This window comes from Pipra filicauda, unplaced genomic scaffold (genome assembly GCF_003945595.2).
Source record: "Pipra filicauda isolate LSUMZ 115617 unplaced genomic scaffold, ASM394559v2 scaffold134_size1991817_pilon, whole genome shotgun sequence".
NCBI lineage: Eukaryota > Metazoa > Chordata > Aves > Passeriformes > Pipridae > Pipra > Pipra filicauda.
The window spans coordinates 737,084-761,128 of NW_024103818.1; the positions used below are offsets into that span (position 1 = coordinate 737,084).

The window sequence follows — 24,045 nt, forward strand, 5'->3', positions numbered from 1 at the left end:
ATTGCTGTGTAACTCCACTGTCTTTCAGTAGCAAAATCTGGTTACTTTCTCTTTCTCTTCTGCAAATTTGCCATGCCCTTAAGTGTTCCAGAAAAATAACTTATGAAGCCAGGCTGAATGGTAACCATCCAGATTAACAATGAAAAGTATTATTGGAAGATCATTTTGTGGAAATTTAGACAGCCTACACTGATGAAAGCTACATCAAGACTCTCTTAATAGCCAAACAAGAAAATACTTGTGGGTTTTTAACAGGCTCAAGGACAAGGAATTCTGGTAAACTGGCATTCTTACAGATAATATGTAAAAACATGCTTTCAGAACTGTTGTTCTTAAACTTTACGTAGCTTGGTGTTTTCCTGCTTTTTGGGCCACATAGCCCTTTGCACACAATTAAGTACATCCTCAGGAATAAACCTCCTATTTAATTTTTGAAAGGCCCAACTTTATGCAGTCTGATTATGCAAATGGTAGGAAACCTCCAGATAGGGATATCTTTGGGGATGTGTTCTTTATCACCTGTGATTTTATCACTACCATTTCTTGCTGTGAAAATCTCCAACTTGCTTGCAATTATTTAGCTTTATCATATTGACATACAAGTTAGTGTTACTGCAATATTGAGGTTCCTTGCCTATAGTTTGTTTTAAAGATGTTGAGACCATTTGTGAACTATGTCAAGAAATAATATTTTTCATATCGAAAGTGCATATCAGAGGTTTATATTTTATCTACAAAGATAAGCTTTGGGTTAGCACCTAATTTCTGAAAGTAAATTTTTATTAGGTTAATTTTAAAGAATTTCTGCCTGTGTTACTTTTTAATTGCAACTTTACCTGTATGAGTATCCTTTAAGTAATACTCACCTCTAAAAGAAGAGGCTCCATTTGATCTAGAGTTTTTCCTAGATGCTTATCTGGATCCAAACCTGCAAAAAACCCCAAAAGAGTAAAAATATTGTTTATGAAATACTGTTACGACGTCAAGAAAGGTTTTGTTGGTTTTTTTTTAAATATAGGACGCCTCCCTTAGAAACCCCACAGTATCTAAAATAATTTCTATCCTAAAGAAAACACATTTAGTCAGAACTTTCTCTTATCCCCTCTGGGCAACTAGTTTCCATCTTTGTGGAAAAATAAAGCCCACTACCACTTCACTACATGTCAACTGCAAAAGCTATTTTTTTCCTTTCTTAGAAATTTCACTAATCAGTGAAGTAAACACACAGGTCCATGGTAATAGCAATACTATACAGATATTATCTCTTTGAGCCAGAAGTTACCTTTGTAGATATCTACTAAAGTCAAATACAAGTTAATTTTTTTTATAGTTCCTGCAACTGAAAGGGACAGAGAGTAATTTCCATATTTTTCTGCCAAATCACATTCTCTGTGTGTATTACCCACATACAAATATTTAAGATTAAAAAGGATGGAGATATAAAGAAAACTCAGACTTACAGAATGTTTTGAATGTTGTACCTTTTGATCCACCACAAAATATTGTGTATGATGCCTACATGTGTATGATTTATTTTTCTTTGTAAGAATGTAAGCCCTATTAACATTTGATAGCTACTCTAACTTGCTCCTCTGCATTCCTATTTCAGCTTTCTGACTTTTTGAGTTTGGCCGACTCATGGCAGTTAATGGTCACTTCTCAGGGATAAATCAAATAATTGGCAGAAATCAGTAGTGCGATAAAAAACATCCAGGAACAACTGTTTCAAGAGCTGACATCTTCCACCAAATAAGTATGCTAGTTGGATTTGACACTAAGTGGTCAAAAAGTCGTACCATATGAACTAAATGAGAAAAAACAAAATGATAACTTCTGAAAGTGAAGGAACACTGGAAAATTTTCAGTTATTACATTTTTACTCTTAGTTATTGTGGTTTGTACTTTTCTCTGGTAGTGATAGCAACACTTGCCCATTTCTTCCTACTCAACTGCTTTATACAATAATAGGTATCATTAAAGAGCTGCCACCAGAATGACTCAATTCAGAAGCAATTTCTGAAGTATGCACCTTGCAAAGCACTTTAGATCATTGATGATGAAAGCTATTCCATAAATGTTCAGTACACTATTATATAAAGGCATTGGTGAGCTAAAATAGCTGATATGTCTTAATTTTTACAATCACGATCTTGGTATATTTAAATTCCAGTGAAACTAAAACAAGTTAAGAGTGAATGAGATTTCAAAACACTAGGAAAGTTTTTAAATATTTCATTAATGCACATTAAAAATTCCCTTACTATCTAGGGGAATGCTTTTAGAACTGCTTAATAATTAAAGTCAAAGAAGACTGAGGGTTTTTTCCCCCCTCTATTCCTTTTTCATATTGGTTTATTGCTTTTTATTAACAGACTAAAATGTGTGTGCTAGATACACAATAATAATAATAATTTATTCTCGTGGAAATAATTTTGAAATATATTCATTCAATTTCAATAGTCCAAATGATTCTAGTGATCTCTTCCAATTTACACCAGCTTAGCATTATGTCTTTGATTGTAATGGGATAGGCCAAATAAGCAATTTGTCTTAAAATAAACAAATGAGTACCATATTATAGTACTCATTTCACACATTTATATTAACATTCTTCCTTAACATAATTACTTTTCTAATATAAGTAATCCCCCTCTCCTTGATAAAATCAAGTTGACTTCCTTTAAATTTAAACCAAGGTTTACAAGCATGTGAGACGAGAAAAATTTGTCTGAACCAGACACACTAATATATTATTTCTTTCACAAAGTTCTCTTTGCTATCACAGGTATACCTACTGTTCTGTCTCCTAATGAACACAAAACAATAATTCAAAAGAAACTATGATATAAACAGTTTACAAAATACAAACAAATTGTCTGTGTATATACTAAAAAACTCCTTAGTAATATCCCACACTTAAATGAAAATCCGTGGAAGTACAATGTACCCTTTCTGTTTCTCAGCAGAATTCTACTTCTGTACAGCTTGTCTTTCTTTTGAAAAATATTATTTCAGTTTTCAATAGGTGTGTATTATGATTGAATAGAGACTGCCTTACCTGGTAAAGGCATCAAGAACTAATGTAACCTGTAATTTGCAGAACCAGTAATCCACATCCCAAATCTCTAACAGTATGCGTGCACAGATACAGCTGTACATCTGCTGCTACAATTAGTATAATGAAGTATCTAGAACCATACCTACAAAACTGTTATTATAAATCCATAGTTGTATTTGGTATGTTTTTTCTTTAAACAAAGGAGTAGATTGATTCAGATTCCTGAAATGGCTGAGACTGAAGAGAAAAACAATGTATTGTAAATTCTTAGTACTACAACCTCCAAATTTTTCCTCAGTATAACTACATGTGAAGTAAGCTGGAAGGGTGGTTAAACAAACAACAAGGTCCAGGGCCTGGATGACTGTATGTAGAATTAAGAAATTAATTAGGAACTATAGTTTGCAGCACTGACATCTATTTTACTTAACTTGCATGTATCAATGGGAAGCAATTACAATTCAATTAAAATATTCACTTTTATTACTTTACTGACTGACCTTGAAGTTAATGCCTGTTTTATTTAATTGCATCATCTATGAATAAATGTTAACCCTAAAATGTTATGAGCCATTATTTTCAATGCATTTTAACTCCCCAACTGAACTACATCCGTCAATTTATTATGTGCTGCCAAGAGAGCAAGTGGGGCTTTATTTCTCTGAGACAGACCGGTACATGATGACAGAAACATCTCAAAAGATTTGATAATGCTGTTTTTAACAAATTGTGCTTTCACCTCCAGTTTTGTAGACTAGTTTTACTGTAAAATCGGTAAGTGATAGCACAAATGGTATAATCACTTCCAAGTAATTTCTACTCCATCTGTAATTCCTGATAAATCCATTGACAGGAGCAGAACTCCTTCCTGAAGACATCAGCCATGGTTGCAGAACGCTTTTATGCAATTCCACAAGACAAGTGCTGTAGATAACTGCAGCAATGTCAAAAAGACTGGGGCAGAAATTCAGGGCTTTGTTCTGTAGTGAAAAAAAGAACATTAGTAAAAGGCATTTCACTACTGTTAAGTTATGCAAAGGAACTGTATTTTAAATGGTTCACTTTGTACATATGTATTAGTGTAGCATAAAGCCCTCACCTGAGGGGTAAATACGTGATATTACTTGCATTTATCAAGACCATTAGAAAACCATGTTACATTTTCATGGTATTACATTCAGCAAATAAAATCCACACTCTAGAGCCTCATCTGACTAACAAGAACATGTCTTATACATGTTCAGAATTTCAAAATAGTCTTGATTTTGAACGAAGATTTTTAATATAAAAAATTCTATTTTTACCTCTAAGTAAAATGTCAAATAAATAAAAATAAATCATAATTATTGGTTTTAAGAAATGGTGGTACATAAAATGGTGGTACATAAAAGTTCTTCTAAAAGTTACATTTAACCAAACTCTAACCCATAATACATGAACAGATTGTAAAAGAATCACTATCACATCAATAAAATATGAGTTAACTGTATTATCTGTTGATAACAGGGAAAAAACCTCTGTCCTTTCCTGATTAACCAACCTTACAATTTAAAAAGTAAATCTTATTACTCGCTGACTTCTTCCATAAAATAAGGTTAAAAACAAATCTCCAATATTCCTATTATTATCATAATCTTCTTGAAATATCATATTCATAGAACTAGCATAGGCCTTTGGAGAAAAAAATGGAACCTATTTTAAAGTTAGAGCAACTTGAAGATCTCTTTTTTTTCCTGACTTCTCGATAAATATTGTTGACAAGATTAGTAACTGCCATCATTATGAATGTCAGGGACAAAGACTTAACTTCTGGTGATGTAGGGCAATATAATGCACAATAAGGTTTCTGGAAAGATACTAATCGGCTGCTCACCAAGAGCAGAATTATTTAGAATTTTGAATAAGAGGTAATGAAAAACTTCAGTTTTCTGGAACCAAAACTAATCTCTTTCTTCTCAGTTTTTTTATGATAAAGAAAACAAGGTTACCAATAAGGTGATGGCACCTCTAAGGTAAAGAAATATGTATAGAAAGCAAAGAATATATAGGATAAATGCAACCACCCATCTTAGAACTGGAACAGAGAAAACAGAACTAATTTTGGAGGTAAAATCCTCTACTTTAAATGTGCCTTTTTGTTTTTCTTTCTAAGTAAACAATAAAAAATCAGTGATTTTCAGAAGGAAGATCAAGCCCTATCATTTACAGAGTACAGAATAAAAGAGTATGTTTTTATTAGTACAGGAAAAGCCCAGACACAGCAGTAATAGTTGGTAACACAGGCTTACTCTGTAGGAGTGCAGGAATGTCTGATAACCTTCACCAAGTAGAAATGCACATGCCACACAGATAGTCATGAATTGTAAACCTATACCTTAAATTGCCTCGAGGCAAATTATTCCTGTTGTCATATTTAGATTTCATTTCTGTGAAGAGTTGAGAAGTGAACTTTTTGTCCGGTAGCAGAACTTGACAGGTTCATAGTTGATTCTTAACACCCTCATAACTTTCACATATGAAAGGCTGTGTTAAGATTGGTGAACTGGATAGATTCCTTGAATCTCCTTCTTGAAAACATAAAAAAAAAATGGTAAAAGCCGTGTCGTGGGGTAAAAAGTGTTTTCCCCTGGAGTTAGAAAAGTACTGTAGCTAATAGATGGGGGAAGTTTCCTTGCTGTGAGTGGGCAGCCAGAGACACTGAAAGTGGCAGCAGAGCAGTACTGAACAGAGAACTGTGGCTGAGAGCCAAAAGAGATAACAAGCAGCAGAGATGGCATGGAACCAAGCTGAGAGATGCAGAGTTATCCGACAGAGAGAGAGAGGACCAAGCTCAGTGGAGGCTGTTTGGGGGTGAGCCTGGCTTTATTTCCCCAAACCCTTGGAAGCCTCTCTTAGAAGGTGGGGGTGGACTTCCATTTGAAGGGAGTCCTGAAATGCAGCAGCTTCGGAGAGAGGAGCTGAGAAGCTCAGAGACGTTCTGGAGCTGGACCAGGACGGAATGCGGGGGAAGAGGCCTTGCCCCCCCTGCTGCCATGTTGGCAACTGAGACAGAGCAAAGGAGCTCTGGTAGAATGCTTGGGGCAAAGACTGAACTGAGAGCTGCCCTAAACATTCTGACTCAAGGGAACTCGACCCCTCGAGGAAGGGACTTCCATGGGATGTCTTGCATTCCGTGATATGAACGTGCTGAGGCAAGCCTTGTCCCTGCCTTCGCAGTCCACAGGAGAGAGACCTTTGGCTGGAGCTGAAGGGCCAAGGAGAGAGAGAAAACCCATGAACTGTAATGGAGAGAGAGATTTTCCAGCTACGACAAATCCAGCTACGACTGCTGCCTGGAAGAGGAGAGACACTGCTGCCCCGAAAGTGGGAAGGATCTTTCCTTCTTCCCTTCTGAACTTTTATTGGAGGGAAAGGAGGGACTTTATCTAATGTAAATATATTGCTTTACCATAGGAGAGATAGTTAGAATTGTGTATATAATGTATTACAGTATTTATTTAAGTAATAAATTGTAATATAATTCCCTTCCCCCCATACTGAGTCTTGTGTTATGTCTGGAAAACCCTCTCACACTGAAGCAAATTGTGGGAGGGGGGCTTGGACTTGGAAATTGGATTTTTGGGGGTCTCAAACCGCCACAAGCTGCTTAATTTTTTTTATAAAATTGAAGAAAAGTGCAATAAATACTGGGTATTACTCCACCTCTAAAAGATTTGAGATGAAAATACTTCCAATTTATTGTAAAAAAGAGCAAAATTCATGCAAGTCAATTATGTATCTACTTCTTTTTTCCCCTTGCTTTTCTTTTTTTGTTTTTTTTTTATGCTTCTTTTCTTTTTTTTTTCCTATGGGGTAATTTATCCACTGTGAGAATTGTACAGCGATGGAACCTGAAGATATAGTAACTCTTTCCAAGCTAAGTGATAAAGTTATAAGACGTGGTTCTAGCATATATTTTCAGTGCAGTTTAATTAGGACTCAATTTATCTTCCTTCTCGAACATTCATCAAGTATGTTCTAAACTAGGTTAGTCTGATGTCCCAAAATTTTAGAATTCTAAGAGGTAAAAGGATCTAAAAGTCTTCACAGCAGCAATGTTAATTTTTTCTATAATCTCTTGTGATTTTTTTTTTTAACATCAAAGTTGATCCAGGATTCAAAGCAATTTAGCTCTGTCATTTTAGGAGCAGAAACCTCTTAGAATGCTGTTTTCATTCAAAATTTCCTTTAGATGATATGATCTACCCAAACTGCAAAGCAATCTTTCCATTCTTAATCCACGTCTCTCCTACTTTATCTCTGACATCTCCTTAAGAAGCACTGCACTCAATAATGTCAACTTTCAATTATTTTTCTGTTTTCAGGCACATTCACTCTTCCTTCTAACTCCTCTCATCTGTTATGACAACATCCTTCCCATTTTCCAAAGAGGGGATCATATTTCTCTCTAACTTGTTCCTAAATCAACTTACCCAAAATCTCATTTCTTCTTTTTTTCCTCTTTTCCTGTAACATGCTTTATTTTTAAACATTTCTTTATACATTATATATGCACTAAAATATCTTTCCAAAACATAATCTTACACTGGCAATGAAGTATCTGTCACTCATTTACAAGCATCAAAGAAAATACCATTCCAAATGCAAAGATTAATTTATCATCTTATTTTCCTAAACTTTTAACTACGCTCTGAATCAAAACCCTTCTTTACTTGAAGTCCATTCCTAGTTCTCTTTTCTTTTACTCATCTATTTTGCATCACACTCTTCTTAAATCCCAAGCTACTTTTGTTTGATTTCTGGTCTTACATACAATTCCTATTTATCTACGTTTATCTTTTCCCATGTGAATCTTTCCCCTCAGAAAAAGAAAATGGCCTTAGCTAAAATGACTCCTGTGGTTTTATAATTGTTTCCAAGTCTTTTCATACAATGTCTGTTGAACAAACAGGTGTGGTACCTTTTATTATAAATAACATGAATGATGCAAATAAATGAGGCAGTAGACAAATACATTAGGGAACAAGCCTAGGGTAAAAGTGTCAAATACACTTAAACTCTAAAGGGCCAACTAAGATTTGGAAGCTTTGTTTGAAAATTCAGTGACAATGCCATATGCTAGCTAGGAAACAAGATTTAGAAAGCGTAAAAGACTAATAAGAGTATCTTTCCTGAGGTACATCATAGGTAATCTACCAAATTTATAATCTGAAAAAAATTAAAACTAAAATTAATTAAAAGTGATCATATGTTAAAGATAATCCTTTAACATTGTTCAGGGATAATTTTTCTGATAAAAGTTTAAGGATACTTAGAATTATCCCTAACAGAATAGACAAGCATTAAAATTTGACAGGACTTGGAAAAATATTATGTCATTTTAAATTTTACTTTAAATTATGATAAACAGAATAAGTGTTCAAAGAATGAACTAAGTGTTTAAAAAACAAGTAAATGTGGCACTTTGCAATATAATTTAGTGAGCATGGTGTTATTTGGTTGAAGGCTGCACTTGATGATCTTGGAGTTCTTTTCAAACCTTAATGATTCTATGATTCTAGATCTTTTTCATATTAATAAAAATAAATGTTATCAAGACCACACATTGTGAAAACTGTCATAGATTCTATTACAGCTCTGGTGTCTGGTAACTCCCCAAATTAAAAAACAATGGAACGATCACCTCTAAATAAGCTGAGCTAGCTAAGAATAATGCCAATGTTTTGTTTACTTAGCAATAAGTAAGTAAACAATCCTTACTATACAGTGTGTAAAAAAATAAACAGGATCTCACATTGATTTCCTAACAAAATGTTACTCAGTTCCTTCTGTTTGTGAATTGTCTGAGAATTTTTCAAAATATATTTAGAGGAAACAAATATCTTCACCTGTGATGACATAACATTTTCTCAATAATGATTTTAAATTGGCTCAGTACTAAAAACTACAGATGTATTTTCAAAGAACACTGCTCTTCTTCATTGCACAGACGATATACTCAGACAAAATTCACAACCACCAACTCTACTTCAGGATATGATTTGACATTACAGACAACCCAATTTAGTAATAAGCTTTCTATTGAAAGAGAGGGTTTTGTCCTCCGTGCAGCAGTGGCTTCTACAGAGGAAGTTCCCTGCACTCACAAAAAGGCAGACCAGATGCAGTCACACAATCACTGGAGCTTTTAGAGGGGCAGAAACAAGCAGAGACTTGAGGTTTGGAAGAGTCAGCTAGCAGTGGGAAGGAAAGATTGACCTTTTGGCAGCAACTTACTATTAGATCAGTTTATCTGTAATACTAAATTCCACCCTCAGGAGCTTAACCTGGAAGTGGGTGGTGCTAGTTCTTTTTTAATGTACTACTTTATATGTAAATCTTACCTCTCTGAAAATTAATGAGAGTATGGTTATCAATTTCAGTCAGTCAAGATTTCCCTTCCGTACACTAGTGGCACGCAAATAACAAACAATAACACAGACACCTAGGTCGTTAGGCTTAAATAATAGATTCATTATACTGAGAAGTATCATTCTTTTTCAGGTAAAAACTCATACACAAAAACATATGCATCCTTAAACTATCAGCTTTTCAGAGGACTTCATGAATAGCAGCAGTATACCAATTTTCTTGACCATGTGAGGCAAGTGTCAAGATCTTCTCGCACCAAGGGAAACTCAAGTTAAATATATATACTTCAGACAGCTCATTTTAGAGAAGGAATTTAGGATTTCCTGCCAGACAGGAGATGGCAATAGCTTCCTAAGTACTCCACTCACTACTCCATTGTCAGAAGGAAACAGCCTGGCTAAGTAACTAGGGCCCCAGCATCTTAAAATTTAGGCTTCCACGGACCCTGCAATTTCAACTCTACCCATGGTTGAGCACGCAGAATGTCTATAAGTACTCATATCAGCTGGACCGGCAAGATAAAGGATGTAGCCATGCCATAAAAGAGCTCCACTTCCTATGCAGGCTGGGGACACAAGCTAATCAGTCTCGATTCAAATTTTCAGCTTTTATTATTGTCCAACAGTTGAACAACACTATGATATTATTTCTCTCCTGTGGTCCAAAGAGCAGCTAGAAGTTAGAAACATAATTTAACCATGAGTTTTTCTTTTTCAATTTCTTATTTCTATTATCTGATCTCATAATAACAATTTTTAAGGTATTTAACTAAATAATAAATCATTAGTTTACTATAACCAAACTGGGAAGAAGTTGCAATTTATAAAGTAATAATGCCTATTAATCCCAAAAAAGATAGGAATTTGATCTTATATTCTCATTTTATCTGAAACATTGAAAAAGAAATTTCCCCCCCATATTCTCAAGCTGTCAGTGTGAGCTTATAAAACTTGTTGAATGTAAATGTTAGTCTTAAAACTTCAAGAAAAACTAGAATCACTGAGGACAAACTGCTTTAACTGAATGACATAAAATCAACTTCAAGTATATTCTCATATGTATGGGAACTGAAGTTTGTCACTTCTTAAAATCTATAGTGGTACTTAATTTTTAGTATTAATACTTAACAAGATTTAGATACAGTTAACTATATAAGTAAAGTAAAACTAAAAAAACTTGATGCTCAAGTTTTACTGAGGATAATTCTATGAGGAATTCAAAGATTCATTCCAAATGTAACCCTCCTACTTTCCTCACTTCCACATGTGTACTACACTCTGTACTGTAGTGGAAGCAATTTGCTTTAGAATGTGGCACAGGTAAAACTGGTATATAAAGTTACCAAGATTTAAAGTTATATGCATACTCTGCAAGTTAAATTAATCCGTAAAACACATCCAGGGAGGAACGAGATCAAAAATGCCTCTTCTTATTGTGTCTGTTCTATTCTTGGTATTCTTACACTGTCTCTGTTCTATTACACTGTGCTTTATTACACTGTCTCACATGAGCAATGGATATTACTGGAATTTCAGGCACACACACGTTAAAAACAATCAATAACGGCTTCAATTTTATCTGAGTAACCTCATTCTGACTTTCTGGGATTTCCACTGAAGAGAGCTATATTTCAAAGATAAAAGTATCTTGTATCGTACACGCATCTTTAGCAACAAGAAAATGGCACTGAAGATAAATATGCATGAGTAGCTTATATACATATATATGTATATATATATAGTGCTCAGGTTTGCTGCTAGATCATGGAATGTTTTTCTCTCATCAGAAAGAAAGCTGATCTACTTACAGATCAACAGAAGGCATGTGAAAAAGGTTGCTAACAATGCTTCTTTTGCATGAAAGTGAGAGCAATTGGCATCCCATCTGGAAAAACACACTACTCTGAGATAGAAAACTCTGCTACTGGCAAAGTTTATGGTATTAATTTGTAATGGTGGATTTAGGGAAATGTACTAAACTAATGCTCATTTACTTGCATAATTATGTGTTTTCTGCATAAAATGACAGGCTTTTACCCTGTCAATACTGGCCCTGAGTTAATAGAAAACAGGACAAGGTGGGTGTACAAGTAGGCCAGCGCTGAGGAATGTCAAGCTCAGGTTACAGGTTTGCTTCTTGTATTAAGATCTGTACAATGTATCACCTAATGCATTACACTTCAGACTCTTAAATATGTTATTTTAAATATTTTCATTGCAGTTTAGCTTTGATTATTAATCTAAGAGGCAAAAAGTTAAACTGTATCTTATCTTCTTTGCCACTTGATATGTTAAACAGCCTTCATACCTTAAATCCACTTTAATAAGGCATGCAATTATTAAAGCATTACAGAATGGCCCCAGAGCACAAAAGCTCCATTAAATTTGCTTACATCTAATTATGTCTGCCTGAGGCAGGTGAGAAATTGACTCTGATAAGATCTTTCTTTTACCTGTAGCCAAAAAAATAAAAAAGGAAAAATAACTCTGATTGATTTTCTATCTAATTGCTATCTACAAGTATTTATGGTATTCTCTCTTACAATGAATAGCCCACAAAAGCACCCTTTGTGCACTAACTAGCTCATTTTAAGTTTTTTTAAGACTGTAGAATACAAAAGACAAGCTTATCTTGCATCAGGCATAAGACAGGTCATCAGTGATGTCTACTTTGGAAATAGTTTTATCTGTTATTTAAACCTTATATTTTCTTTAAAAAATAATTATGATGTGAAAGCATATGTTACATATGCTTTTTTTTCCTTCATGTTAGTATAAGCAATGAAAGTATTCTATTTTATGGAAACATAACAGAAATATATACATAGCCTGAAAACTATTATTTTAAAAATATTTTACTTTTTTTTTTCCGAGTGTTAATTTAAAATGAGTGTTTTATAGTAGAAAACATTGCATTCAATTCCTATGCATTTGTAACTGACCCTTCAAAATTCAGGAAAAAGCTATTAAATTACACTGCTTTTTACCTATAAGTGAATGAGGGAATGTGGTATTTCTAATCATTCTAATCCTTCTACCAGCCCTAGCAGATCCTAGAGAACAATACATCAAGACTGTCATAGTGATAATGTCAAAATTAGTTAGAAACTATACCACCTAAAGAGAAATAAATAAATAAAATAAACAAAATAATTCATTTTTAAAAAGTAATGGAATTCATCCAGTCTACAGGGATTATAATTCAATTTTTCATTAATAATTAAGGAGAAATTACTTCGTTATAAAGTATTCTTTGAGGGAGACAGACATTAGGTATTTGATGGGAACACTGCCCAGAGAAACCAACCATTGGATTTCTAATGCAAGATTATACAACACTACTTTTCAAACATACATTTTTAACCACTGATACCACTTGTATGATACATTCTTTGGTAGAGTGGACCACAAATCTATAGTCAACCCAGAAAGAAAAGGTCCTTTGGTCACACTTTAGGCTTAGAAACTCATTTGATACTCTTAAATAGGAAACTGCATAGAGGCTTGAAATTAATACATTGTACCATTAACATGTTTCTCATTTGCTCTTTTGGCTTTTAGAGCACATCATTCCATAACACTTCCTATAAAACTTCATCTGACCTTATCTTTACATTCGAGCAATAAACAAATATGTTATCTTTTGTATTGATTTGCTTCATTATACAAATCTCATTTAACATATCTGACAGTGAAAAGACGTTGATTTTCTGATATGCTAAACAACATTACTGTAAATACCACATTTTGGAATTAATGATGAATTATTTCTGTCTGCTATTATGCTTTACCAACTCAAAGACTGTTGTTATACAAAATATTTTGGCCTGATAATTACATCTTGTTTGATACTAACTTGTATTTCTATTAAAAGTTTCACGTTTGCTTGATAATATTGTCTAGTCATCAGTTTGCATCATCTATAAATGACAATACTGTGAACCACTGAATTATGCATGTTTTATACTGCAAATCAAAACCAAACTAGAACAAAAAATTACAAGAGGAAATACATTAGGAAAAATTATTTTTCAGCTTTTCCATATCTCCCTTAAGAATGAATTGCATCCTGGTAAATTTATTATTCAGACATGATGACTGTTACTGAGCCATGTAATTTTTTTTTAATTTTCTTCATATTAACACTTCATATCCTAAAGTATAGAAAAAAATTTCTGTTTTTCTCTGTTATGTTGGGGATTTGTCCATGGGAAGTTTCAATAGACAATATTGCTCAGAATCTGAATACATACCAAAAGCTGCCACTTTTATGATTATGGCTTGAATGTTAGATAATATAATTTCTTTAAGCAACATTTCCTGGTTCCAACGCCAAAGGTAAGCTAAAGGCTGAAGATTAAGCCTTCTGCACCTTAAAAACAAACATAAAATTGGATAAAGTCAAGTGTTATGCTTTTACACAGCATGATTCATGTAAAATGAATGAAAATTTTTCTTTTCCTACCTTTAAATAATTTTTCTTCTATATTTCAGCATAAACATTAAGTCTAATACAAAAAAAAAAAGAATTGGCCTATATAACAGACACAATTTCCATCACATAATTCCCTTTTTTAATTAAGACTCTTAAAAGAATTACAATCTATCTCAACTTTAGAGTGTGCACAGTAGAAATGACAAAGCAAAGCTCCTGATTAATGATAACAGATTACAGATTTTAAGGAATTAAGGGAAGATATGCACATAAGGATTCTCTCCATTTAATTCCTGATAGCATGATGTTCCTCTACATTGAAACTCTGGTGAAAAATAGAGGTACTTGACCACAACACTGTAGTCATTCAAACTGAGCAAGCTTTCTGTTGAAATCAAGGATCTGAACCTATGCCATTATTTTCATATCAAAACTGAGTATTTTCAACAGATCCAGAGAGAGACCTGAAAAGCAATCAAAAAATCTGGTATAGTCCCTCTAGATTTTTACTAATGAACACATGGGTTTAGGGAAAAAAAAAAAAAAAAGAAGAGATACCAATATTAACTGAGTGCATTGAGTGTCATAGAACATGAGAAATAAGGCAACTCTCTCTGCTCCAAATTTGAGTTAGAAAACAGACAAGCACTTTCCAAATTATGTATATTCAAAAAGATTAATATTTTCTTACACATCTTCAACTCGAACTCTCTGATAGTCAGAAAGAATGGCTCCCACAGATACACCCTCCACTCCTTCTTTGTCCTGAAAAAAGACATGGAATATTAATGACAGCAGTATATGATGATTTAAGCTGTAGAGATTCAGTATCTCCACTAGCAGAACCAGCCAATAAGATTTTTTATTTCCGTGTCCAGTACATGGAACTGAATAGGCTGGAATGCAGATCTTGCACAGAAGAGAGCAGCTCAGCTGACCTACTAATTGTCTAACACAATTACTCAAATCAAGAACCATTTTACTGAAGAAATAACCAAGGTAACTGAAAAGTATCAGATTTAACAGATTATCCTAAAGTTTTCCTGACACGCTGAAAATTCCTTCCAGCTTTTCACTATAAGTGAGGTATTAGCTATCTCACCTAAAAATAACTATCAGCAACATACAATCATGACGATTAATTAAACTGTTGGTATTTGTCACTGTACGCAGGCAAGAGGCTGGGCAATGAATCATTTTAACCTGACACCAGAACAAGAAAACTCACAGGCAACTAACTCAACATCACTTTTAAAATTTCTGCTATAAAACAAGTTTCCCAAGACACATTTTCTGTTTCATTTCAATTACCTAAGCCAACAAACAGTACTTTTTGTTTTCTTGTAAACACTCTGAGAATGCAATATTTGAAAATGCACAGTTCCAATATTTTGTGAGCTCTTGCATTTCTAAATTGTTTAAGTCCCAATCAACATGCTGAGTTTACTTTATTTCCCTAAATTTGCTCCATCTAGACTTCAGTAAAAGTTGTTTTTCTCTTTTAACCAAGATTGATCATGACTACAACATATGACTTACTTTCTGGACCTGCTCAATTAGACTGCAAACCTGTGAAGTTTGGTGCAAAATTTCACCACAAAATTTCCAACTATATACAGATGCATCCTGTTCTACACCTTTCTCCTTGAGCCTGCTCTATGATCTCATGAGCTCCTGCTAAGCCTGACTGAGCAAGATGAGCAGTGAAGTGTATCAGCTGGGTGGTGAAGCCTCCCTGACCGTACCAGTAAGCCTTGCATGGTAAAGGTGGGAACAATTCTGACTGTAACATGCACATCAGCTGCCTGGCCAAGGTGGGGAACAAAGAATAAGCCATTATCTTTGTCAGTCTTGGTAAATGATTTACCCAAATCGCAGCCCAAGTGAAACGACACCATTGTTAAAAATTTCAAAATCAAATCCATCTCTGCCTGATGAGGTACTGAATTTAATATTAATTTCCAGTTTATCAATAAAAATATGCGGAAGGTGTGTTATTCAAAATTATACTGTAGGGATATTAGATTAATGTCCATGGCTACATAGATACACATATCATATACAGTTTTCCACATTCTTTTATGAAAGAATCATCAAATGGTTTGAGTTGTAAAGGAACTTAAAGATCATCTAGTCCAATACCCTCATTTATGGGAAGGGTCACATTCCACTAAATCAGACTGATGAAAGCCCCACACAAACTGGCTTTGAACATTTCCAATGATGAGGCACCCACAACTTTTCTGAGCAACCTGTTTTATAACACAAACATTTCTTATCAAAACAAATAAGATGTTATAAGATGATAATATTTATTGCAATGCATTGCAGATCATTATACTCCATTATATATATTTCCAGTATATTTAGTCTTCTTTCTCTAAGAACAGGAAATAAATAGGTGGATCAGAGATGCAAGAGTAACTATATAACAAACTTTAAAAAAAAAATATATCCTCATAATAAACAAATATGCAGTGAAACCTGTAGGACTTTAATTTGTAATTTCCCAAATACACAGATTTACAGAATCTCCTGTTCCTGCATGAAGATGGTAACTGACTTTTTTTTTAACAAGCTCACAGAGCCATAAAAATATTTTTTATTCATTCTATTTTTAAAGTTCTGACAAATTGACTGTCATTGGCTGCTTGCTTAAAACCTACATTAAATCTGATTTAAATAATAACATACAAGATTGTCTGCACTTATTCTAGTTTATTTCCTTTGATAATACATAAGGTTTAAACATCTTTTGAAATGGCAGTAGATAGTATCATTTTGCACTTGTGGTTAGCGTTTGTGTTTGAAGAATTCTCACAGCAAGTTATTCACCATCATCACTTTTCATTTAGTTCTTCTGATGGTAAAGAGCAAACATAAATTTCCAGACAGCAGATTCCACAAGGAGAAACATCAATATACTCAATACATGCTTTGAAGTGGGAGAACTAGTTAATATACTTACATACCATGAAATGTAATAAATTCAATCCCCCTATTTTGTCCAGCTCAATAAATCAAGGCTAGAGTGGCACAAATTCAAGAAATAAGAAGATTTGAAAGGCAGAAGGATGGACTATGAGGTGGAACAGAAAAAACTACGGTCTAACTACCTTCATAAACTCCTCAACTTGCCACACACTGTATGCAGCTCAGCACTTGAAGCACGCAAAGAGTACTAACTGAAAACTTGTTCCTCACTGGATTTACTCTTTGGTATGGAAAGTTATTGGACATCTTGCAAACAGACAGCATTTTTGTTTGACTTAGAGTTGATCACGGTTAGGAGAGAATCCACACCAGAATCAACAGTGCCTTCACCTTTTAACATGGAATCTGATCAGTTTTGGTCCCATAAAAAGCATGTTCACAAAACTGCACGTATAAAGCAAGCTGACATCTGCAGGCTAAATATCAGGGATCTGCACTGAACTCAAAAGCCAAGGAAGCAAATTTGGGGAAATTCAGAAGGGAAGATGTTAGATGCTCTATCATGTAAAAAGTAACAGAGGACAGAAAAATGTCTGAGGAAAGTTAATAAAGAAGGGCGTTTTTTTTCCTTGGGTTGTTTGGGTGGTTTCTTTTTTATTATTATTATAAAAAACATCATGTACTGTAAATTTATGAGATTATTTAAACTATGCAAAACTTTACTAGTATGTTGCTAGTGCAATAGGCTTGTCTAAAATAAAAATAAATTGCTTCTCTGAAATATTTGGATAATACAGAGAGCACTTTTACAGTACACACTTTGACAGTTGTCACAAAGTATGACAACACAATGTATGAAATATACGTGAAAAAAGAGATGCTAAACACAGATGTATACAGATGCTAACAAACTTTTTATTTTTCATATGACATCTTAGAACTTATTTTTCCCCTTCAGAACTACTAAAACTACTAATTTCAAAAGGCGGGTATAAAAATAAACTTTTAAAAAGCAACTAAATAACACAAAGGTTTTAGTAGCTTTTTTTTAATGTACCTAAGATAATCATTAGCTATGTTTTAACTGTAAGTGAAATTACGCCACTATTGTACATCTTGTTATAACCATTAATTTATTCCTGTTCACAGGACAAGAAAAATAATCTTCACGAACAATTGTGTTAGAATACCAAATTGATCTTTGCAAATGTAACTGTACTAAAATGTACAATTTATGTTTAAATCATCCTAATTTTAAAGTTACTTATTATTTTAAACAGTTTAATGAATCGCAAAATTCAAAATTGCTGCTCTTTGCATATCATAAATTACTTTTAGCTTCATTTCCTGTCAGAAAATACTATAAAAAATTTAACGTTTTTACGAAAGCTCCAGAACAGCACCGCAATGGGTATGCTTACTGTTATGCGGTTGTTAAGGTGGCTTTGTTATACCAATGAACAATTCCAACATACTGCTTCACAGCTAAAGTAAAATATAAACAGAAATTTAAGATTAATTTATACCAGCAGACTCTTGCTTCAATTTTGATTTTTTTTTATTTCAGTGACTGAAATTCAATTAAGGATATTGCTTATTTTGAGGAAACGTCTACATATGCATTGTAGCATACAATGCTGGCAGAAGTATTCTACTAGTAAGTAAAATATATATTGCAGTAGTATTAGTACAGAGGTTTTCTTTAATTTCACATTTTAATGTCTTTACTTGACCCTCTCAGAGTTCAGCAAAAAAGAAAATCAGTGATAATGTTTTCAGTTTAATTAGTGTATTACATGCACTGTAACTATTAGTGAGAAATGTTATATTAATGAACATAAAAGTTAGCTGTAAATTACCTCAGAGTTATTATCAATTTCCCATGTTACTGCTCCTTAAGATAACCCTCTCCCTATGGTCCTTCCAGTAATTTTTCTTTGCCTGATAAACATGATGATTAAACAGCACACAGTGCAAACCTTTGATACTTTTTAAATTAAATCCATGCCCAGCCTAAGGGCTGTGTCGGATTTCAACTAAATGTGTCAGTTAATCAGATAAAAAATTATCAGCAACTCAAAGAAACAGCAGCCTTAGGCTTCATCAGTGCCAGAGAAAGCTGAACAAAATAAGACATACAGACAATATCAGATTATGAGTAAAGGTTACTGTTAAGCATATCACTGCACAGAACTATTCACCACCTTAATAATGTCTCTCTTATATGAAATATTGCATACAACAGCTAAAATAATAACAAAGAAAGGAAAGTGGTAGACCTGTGCCTATATATGCCTGTTCATGTGTATTGCAAGAAAATTTGAATGCTGCCATTCGGAAAAATGCAAAATATCCCTAAAAATTTATTGTTTAGAAAAGATCTTCGCAAGAAACTGAAGTATAAATAGCTGAAGAATGGTTAAACTAGATTTAATTTTTAACATTTGCTTCACAGATTTGCCACAAGAGTTCATTTTTATGACCAAGATATAAAATATATTATCTCTAAATGAAATTGTCTTTCCAATTACTATCCTCCTTAAAGCTTGTATGAGTAATTCAAATTAAAACACAACATATTTGCAGGTGTGTGACTGACAATATATACCTTAGTAACAGGACTTTTAGGCTTCTGAAATTATTTGAGTGGAAAATTCTTAAATATGAGCTTGCCTTATAATTTGTGAAACATTCTAAGATCACTGATTATAGTGATTTCAGAGTATGTGATTTTTTCTAAGCTTTGATATGCCTGTCAGATGCAGCTGTAAGTAATCAAAGACAGTATGGGAATATCCCTGAGACATAAGGATATAATAACTCTTATGTCAGACTGAAAACCCATTGTTTGGTAAGGTTCTGCAGATCAGCTATGAATCACATAGTCTTGCAGATCACTACACATTATCTGAGACTTTTCTGTCTTCTACATAGGGACCTCAAAGCACGTTTATCTCATGCCTTCATTCCTTAGGAAGAAGTAGTTCCAAAAACAGTGCAAATTAATTTAATGTGGATTCACATAAAATTCCAGTGTGAACACTCTCATTATGAACTTCGGTAGTCTTCCTTCAGTGGGCTTATTTTAACTGGCTTGAGAAGTAAATTACTTTTTAATACTAGTATCTATACAAGACGATAACAGTATGTAACCAATCCACTTTAAAAGCTAATTGAATACATTTTTATGAATGTTCTGCCTATGCAGACAGGCACACTACCATCTTTAAGCAAAACTGATGGCCTAACTTCAAGAGTTTTGCAAATGCAACTACTGAAACACTGCATGCAAACGCACACAAAATCTATTAATTCAGTGTAGAGGGTATTCCTCAGCTCTCAGTCACAGCCTTCAGTATTCGATTATAATCTCATAATAAACACATCTAATTGGTATATAGTCTTCCTGCTACCTGGAAAGGCCAAAGATTCAAGGAGATGGTGCAGGGGTACGTTTCTTTGCACATAAGCACATACGCACCACAGCAAAGGAAAAAGGAAAGAGAGCAAAAGAGACAGAAATACCACTCTCAATGTCTAATATCAAACAGAAGTGTATTACAATACTGCAATTCAAAAGGCTAGAATTATATTTTAAAAAGGAGAAACAGAAAACTAGGAAAATCTTCCACTATAGCCATACACCGCACCATAAACGCAGTTTTTCCTGATATCCTGATTCTCCATTTACCTGCATTTATAAAGTGAACAATTAGTCTTAGTAATTACAAAATATTAATGAATTATTTTTATACTATCTTACATAGTAACTATTTTCATAGAATATAAGGAAGTTTCTATATCATTGTAGATACCATACTATTTCACAAGATTTTTTTTCTAAATTATTTAATGTAGATTGACTGATTCATTTTTTCCCAATTAAAAAAAGTCATACTAAAACCAGTGCATTTAGCAACATTTCATATAGTTAGATATACCTATTAAAAACATAGAATACTAAGATATACTTATCAAAACCCATAGAATACTAAAATAAAAATCAATAGACTTCACAATAGCAGTATTGTGAAGGCTACCTAAAGGACTTTTCTACAGAACTGTGAGTTTTTGTTTTCTCTATATCAGTTAACTGAGTAACTGTTAACTGACGCCTACATTCCATCCACAGAAGCTACAGTCTTTGACACTAAAGCAAAAGTCTGCAGCTGAACAAAAAATACTTTTTTTAAATTTTTTTTAAATTGCATTTTGTTCAGAGATTTGGTGCCAAATAAATGTCTGCTTCACCTCTGGGACTTCCAACTCTTAAATATTCAAATAATTGCAGAGTGAACTTGCCTGCAGACGCTTCTTTCAGGAAATCTTATTTACAAAATTACCTCAACAAAGACTGATTACTTAATTTAATAATTAAATTTAACATGAACAGTCAACTCCAGATGGAATAAAAGATATTACATTATAACAACAACATGCAAATGAACAACTACAAAACAGTTAAGTAAACATACATGTTTCTGCTCCCATGCTAGACTGGGTATTATAAGTATTGGTGATTTTAAGTGTAACTATTTTGCAACCAAGAGTAAACATATTTATCTAGAATTAATAGTCAAACACTGTGATCAGATTTAAAAAACAACATATACAGTCACGTGTGAGTTCTTCAGAATGAAAAAAAATTTAAAAAAAAGTATTTGTGTTATGAAGGTAGGTACTGACCTATATTATTATGTGTCAGATCAATGTCTTGCTGAAGAGAAACCACTTATTGAATCAAGGAAAAGGTCGAAAGAGTACTAGTTTGTATTTTCTTGTTAAGAGAAGATTCATGATTTAGATAATGCAACTCAGTTCACTTGCATCATATTCTGACTTCGGACAGGCAGAATTTCACTCTTGGATTTCTTGTTTTTAAATAGTATCTTTAACAAACCATAAGAGCCAAAAGCTGGCCTTGAAAAACTAAGTTCTTGAATGTAAACACAAGGTCTTTTTTTCCAGGCTCTGCATTAGCTTTCAACCACACAGCCTTCATACGGACCAACTTCTAGACACTAATGGCAATTTACCTCTCTACAATGAAGACCAACAAAACACAGATCCAGTACAGCATCTACAAAACAAACTCTGAACAGACTCTACAGTTTGCTCCGGTTATCTGAGGTATACACCACAGTTGGAATCATTCAACTCATTAACAGATTTCTACTCAGTGAAGCTTCTCTAGGAAAATGTCATACAAGAATTAACTGTCTAGTCTCATTTATTTCTATTTGAGTATTGCCAAAGCAATGTTATTTAATGAGGTATTTCAGAACACGTGCTAGCAAATACTGAGGTACATAAGTAATTTGATTTTTGTTAGTAATTCTGGAAGCAAACAGTCCTTTTTGAGCAAGAAAAACTTTAGGCATGACAAGACATGATAATGAGTTTTCGTTTTGTAGTCCTTTTATCACATGCAACAGGACAAGACTCAGAACCATGGAAGAAAAATCTCTTAAATTAAAATGAGCTATTTTGTCCATTAGAAACAAATGTTCTATTCCACCCTTATGTTTTCATGTAAAGAATAAAGCTCTCTGAGAGCAAAGAAATGTAAAAAAAAAATAAATTATTTTTCTAAAATTAACTCTTAGATGTCACAATGGTAGTTGTCTGCTTATTTTAAGACATTCTAAATCATATAAGAATTTCAGATTAAAGAAGTCAATTTTACTGTCACTAACAAGTATGATAAGTAGATATGTTTTCATACACTTAGATAACTCATTCTCCCATGACTATGGCTGAGAACATCTTTCAAATCTGCACTTCATACTTATGAAATCTATGTAATGTGCATCAATAGACACACACAGATATACATGCATTCTTACATTGCCAGTGAACTCTAGTTACTTTAAAAGGAAAAGTATTTTTAAGAATACGACAATTTGCTAATATTCTTTTATGACTTTCACTCCAAAGAACTGTACACAACCTTTACCTCTTAGAGTAAATCTTTTTATAATACTGAATGTTTAGACTTTCGAAACTTCCAGTATTTGTAAGAAGGAGCTACTGAAAGTATTTATAAATCATACTCTCTGCCAAAATTTAGCTGTCAAAATTAGCTTTCTAGCCTTGAAGAAATAGCATCTGGAGCATACTGTACTGGAGCAAAATATCCCATTCTATAAGGGGAAACAAATTTTCACTTAAGGTTGACCGATATATAAAATTATTCAATGCAATATTTGAACAAGTCATGTAAACATTCTCAAAAATGTTCATTACTAATTGCCTGAAATATCGATCACATTCAGTAATCTGAAGTACTTGAATAAAAAATATGTAATATGATGGACATGAAAAACAAAGTTTTAACCTCACAGTCCCTTGATGAAAAAGCAGAAATTTCACTAGTAAGTCTGGAGATTCTTAACTCATACTTTTACCAACAGTTAATTCACATTTACTTCTATGCTAAGCTATGTCCCCTGATAACATGAACATTTAAACTAATTTATAATGTGAACATTCAAAATATTTGCAATCATTCCTGAATTGTCACAAAAACTATAATGCTAAAGTACATGTCAAGTATTAAGTATTAATTGATTAATAAATTCAAAATTAAGTGTTGATGGACAACTTACAAAAAACCCTGTTGCTTTGATTGCCTCCACAGTTTTTTAGTTTAAAAGTGTATCTTCTCTCAAACTGCCAAACTCTTCTTTTAATATAAAACAAGTATATCAAATATTATTATATTGGCATGAGTTATTGAAATATGAAATTATCTGATAATGAATGTGTAAGAGGAAAGGCATGCTTGAGAAAGTAAGATTTACTATATTTCATTTGGTATTACTCTAATGGGAAACTGTAGGTCACTATGGACAAACCAAAGTCAGCTGGCAGGAAAGCTGGACAATTTTCACCTGAAAACATTCTAGAAGTATATATTAACACATATAATAATAATAAAAACATTATATTCAAAGCTAAGGATACTTTCTTTTAAAGGTTATTTGACAATTTCATCTTTCTTGCTTCTTAAAGACACTGGAGAAACCTAAACCTTTAATTCCATTTGCATAATGCAATGGAGTAAGGCAGCTGTGGCCTACTGTGATACTAATAGTACAACCTCACCAGCTTTAATAACATTATTCTTCACCCACATACACACAAGAGAATTAAAGGAAAGATTTACATTACACTGACCCATTGCTGTCACTAGGAAACCACCCTAT

General features: G+C 33.3%; 1 protein-coding gene across 5 annotated transcripts in view; it reads right to left on the reverse strand.

The window, feature by feature from the left end:
• Nucleotides 1-24,045, reverse strand: part of DPH6 (diphthamine biosynthesis 6) — a 197,082-nt gene that overhangs the window by 138,882 nt on the left and 34,155 nt on the right. For all 5 annotated transcript variants that reach the window (XM_039378310.1, XM_039378311.1, XM_027736479.2 and 2 more), the window contains 3 exons: nt 14,595-14,668; nt 13,722-13,840; nt 867-928 (listed from right to left, as the gene is read on the reverse strand). In XM_039378310.1, the coding sequence (XP_039234244.1) occupies nt 867-928; nt 13,722-13,840; nt 14,595-14,668 (255 nt within the window). The remainder of the gene's footprint in view (nt 1-866; nt 929-13,721; nt 13,841-14,594; nt 14,669-24,045) is intronic.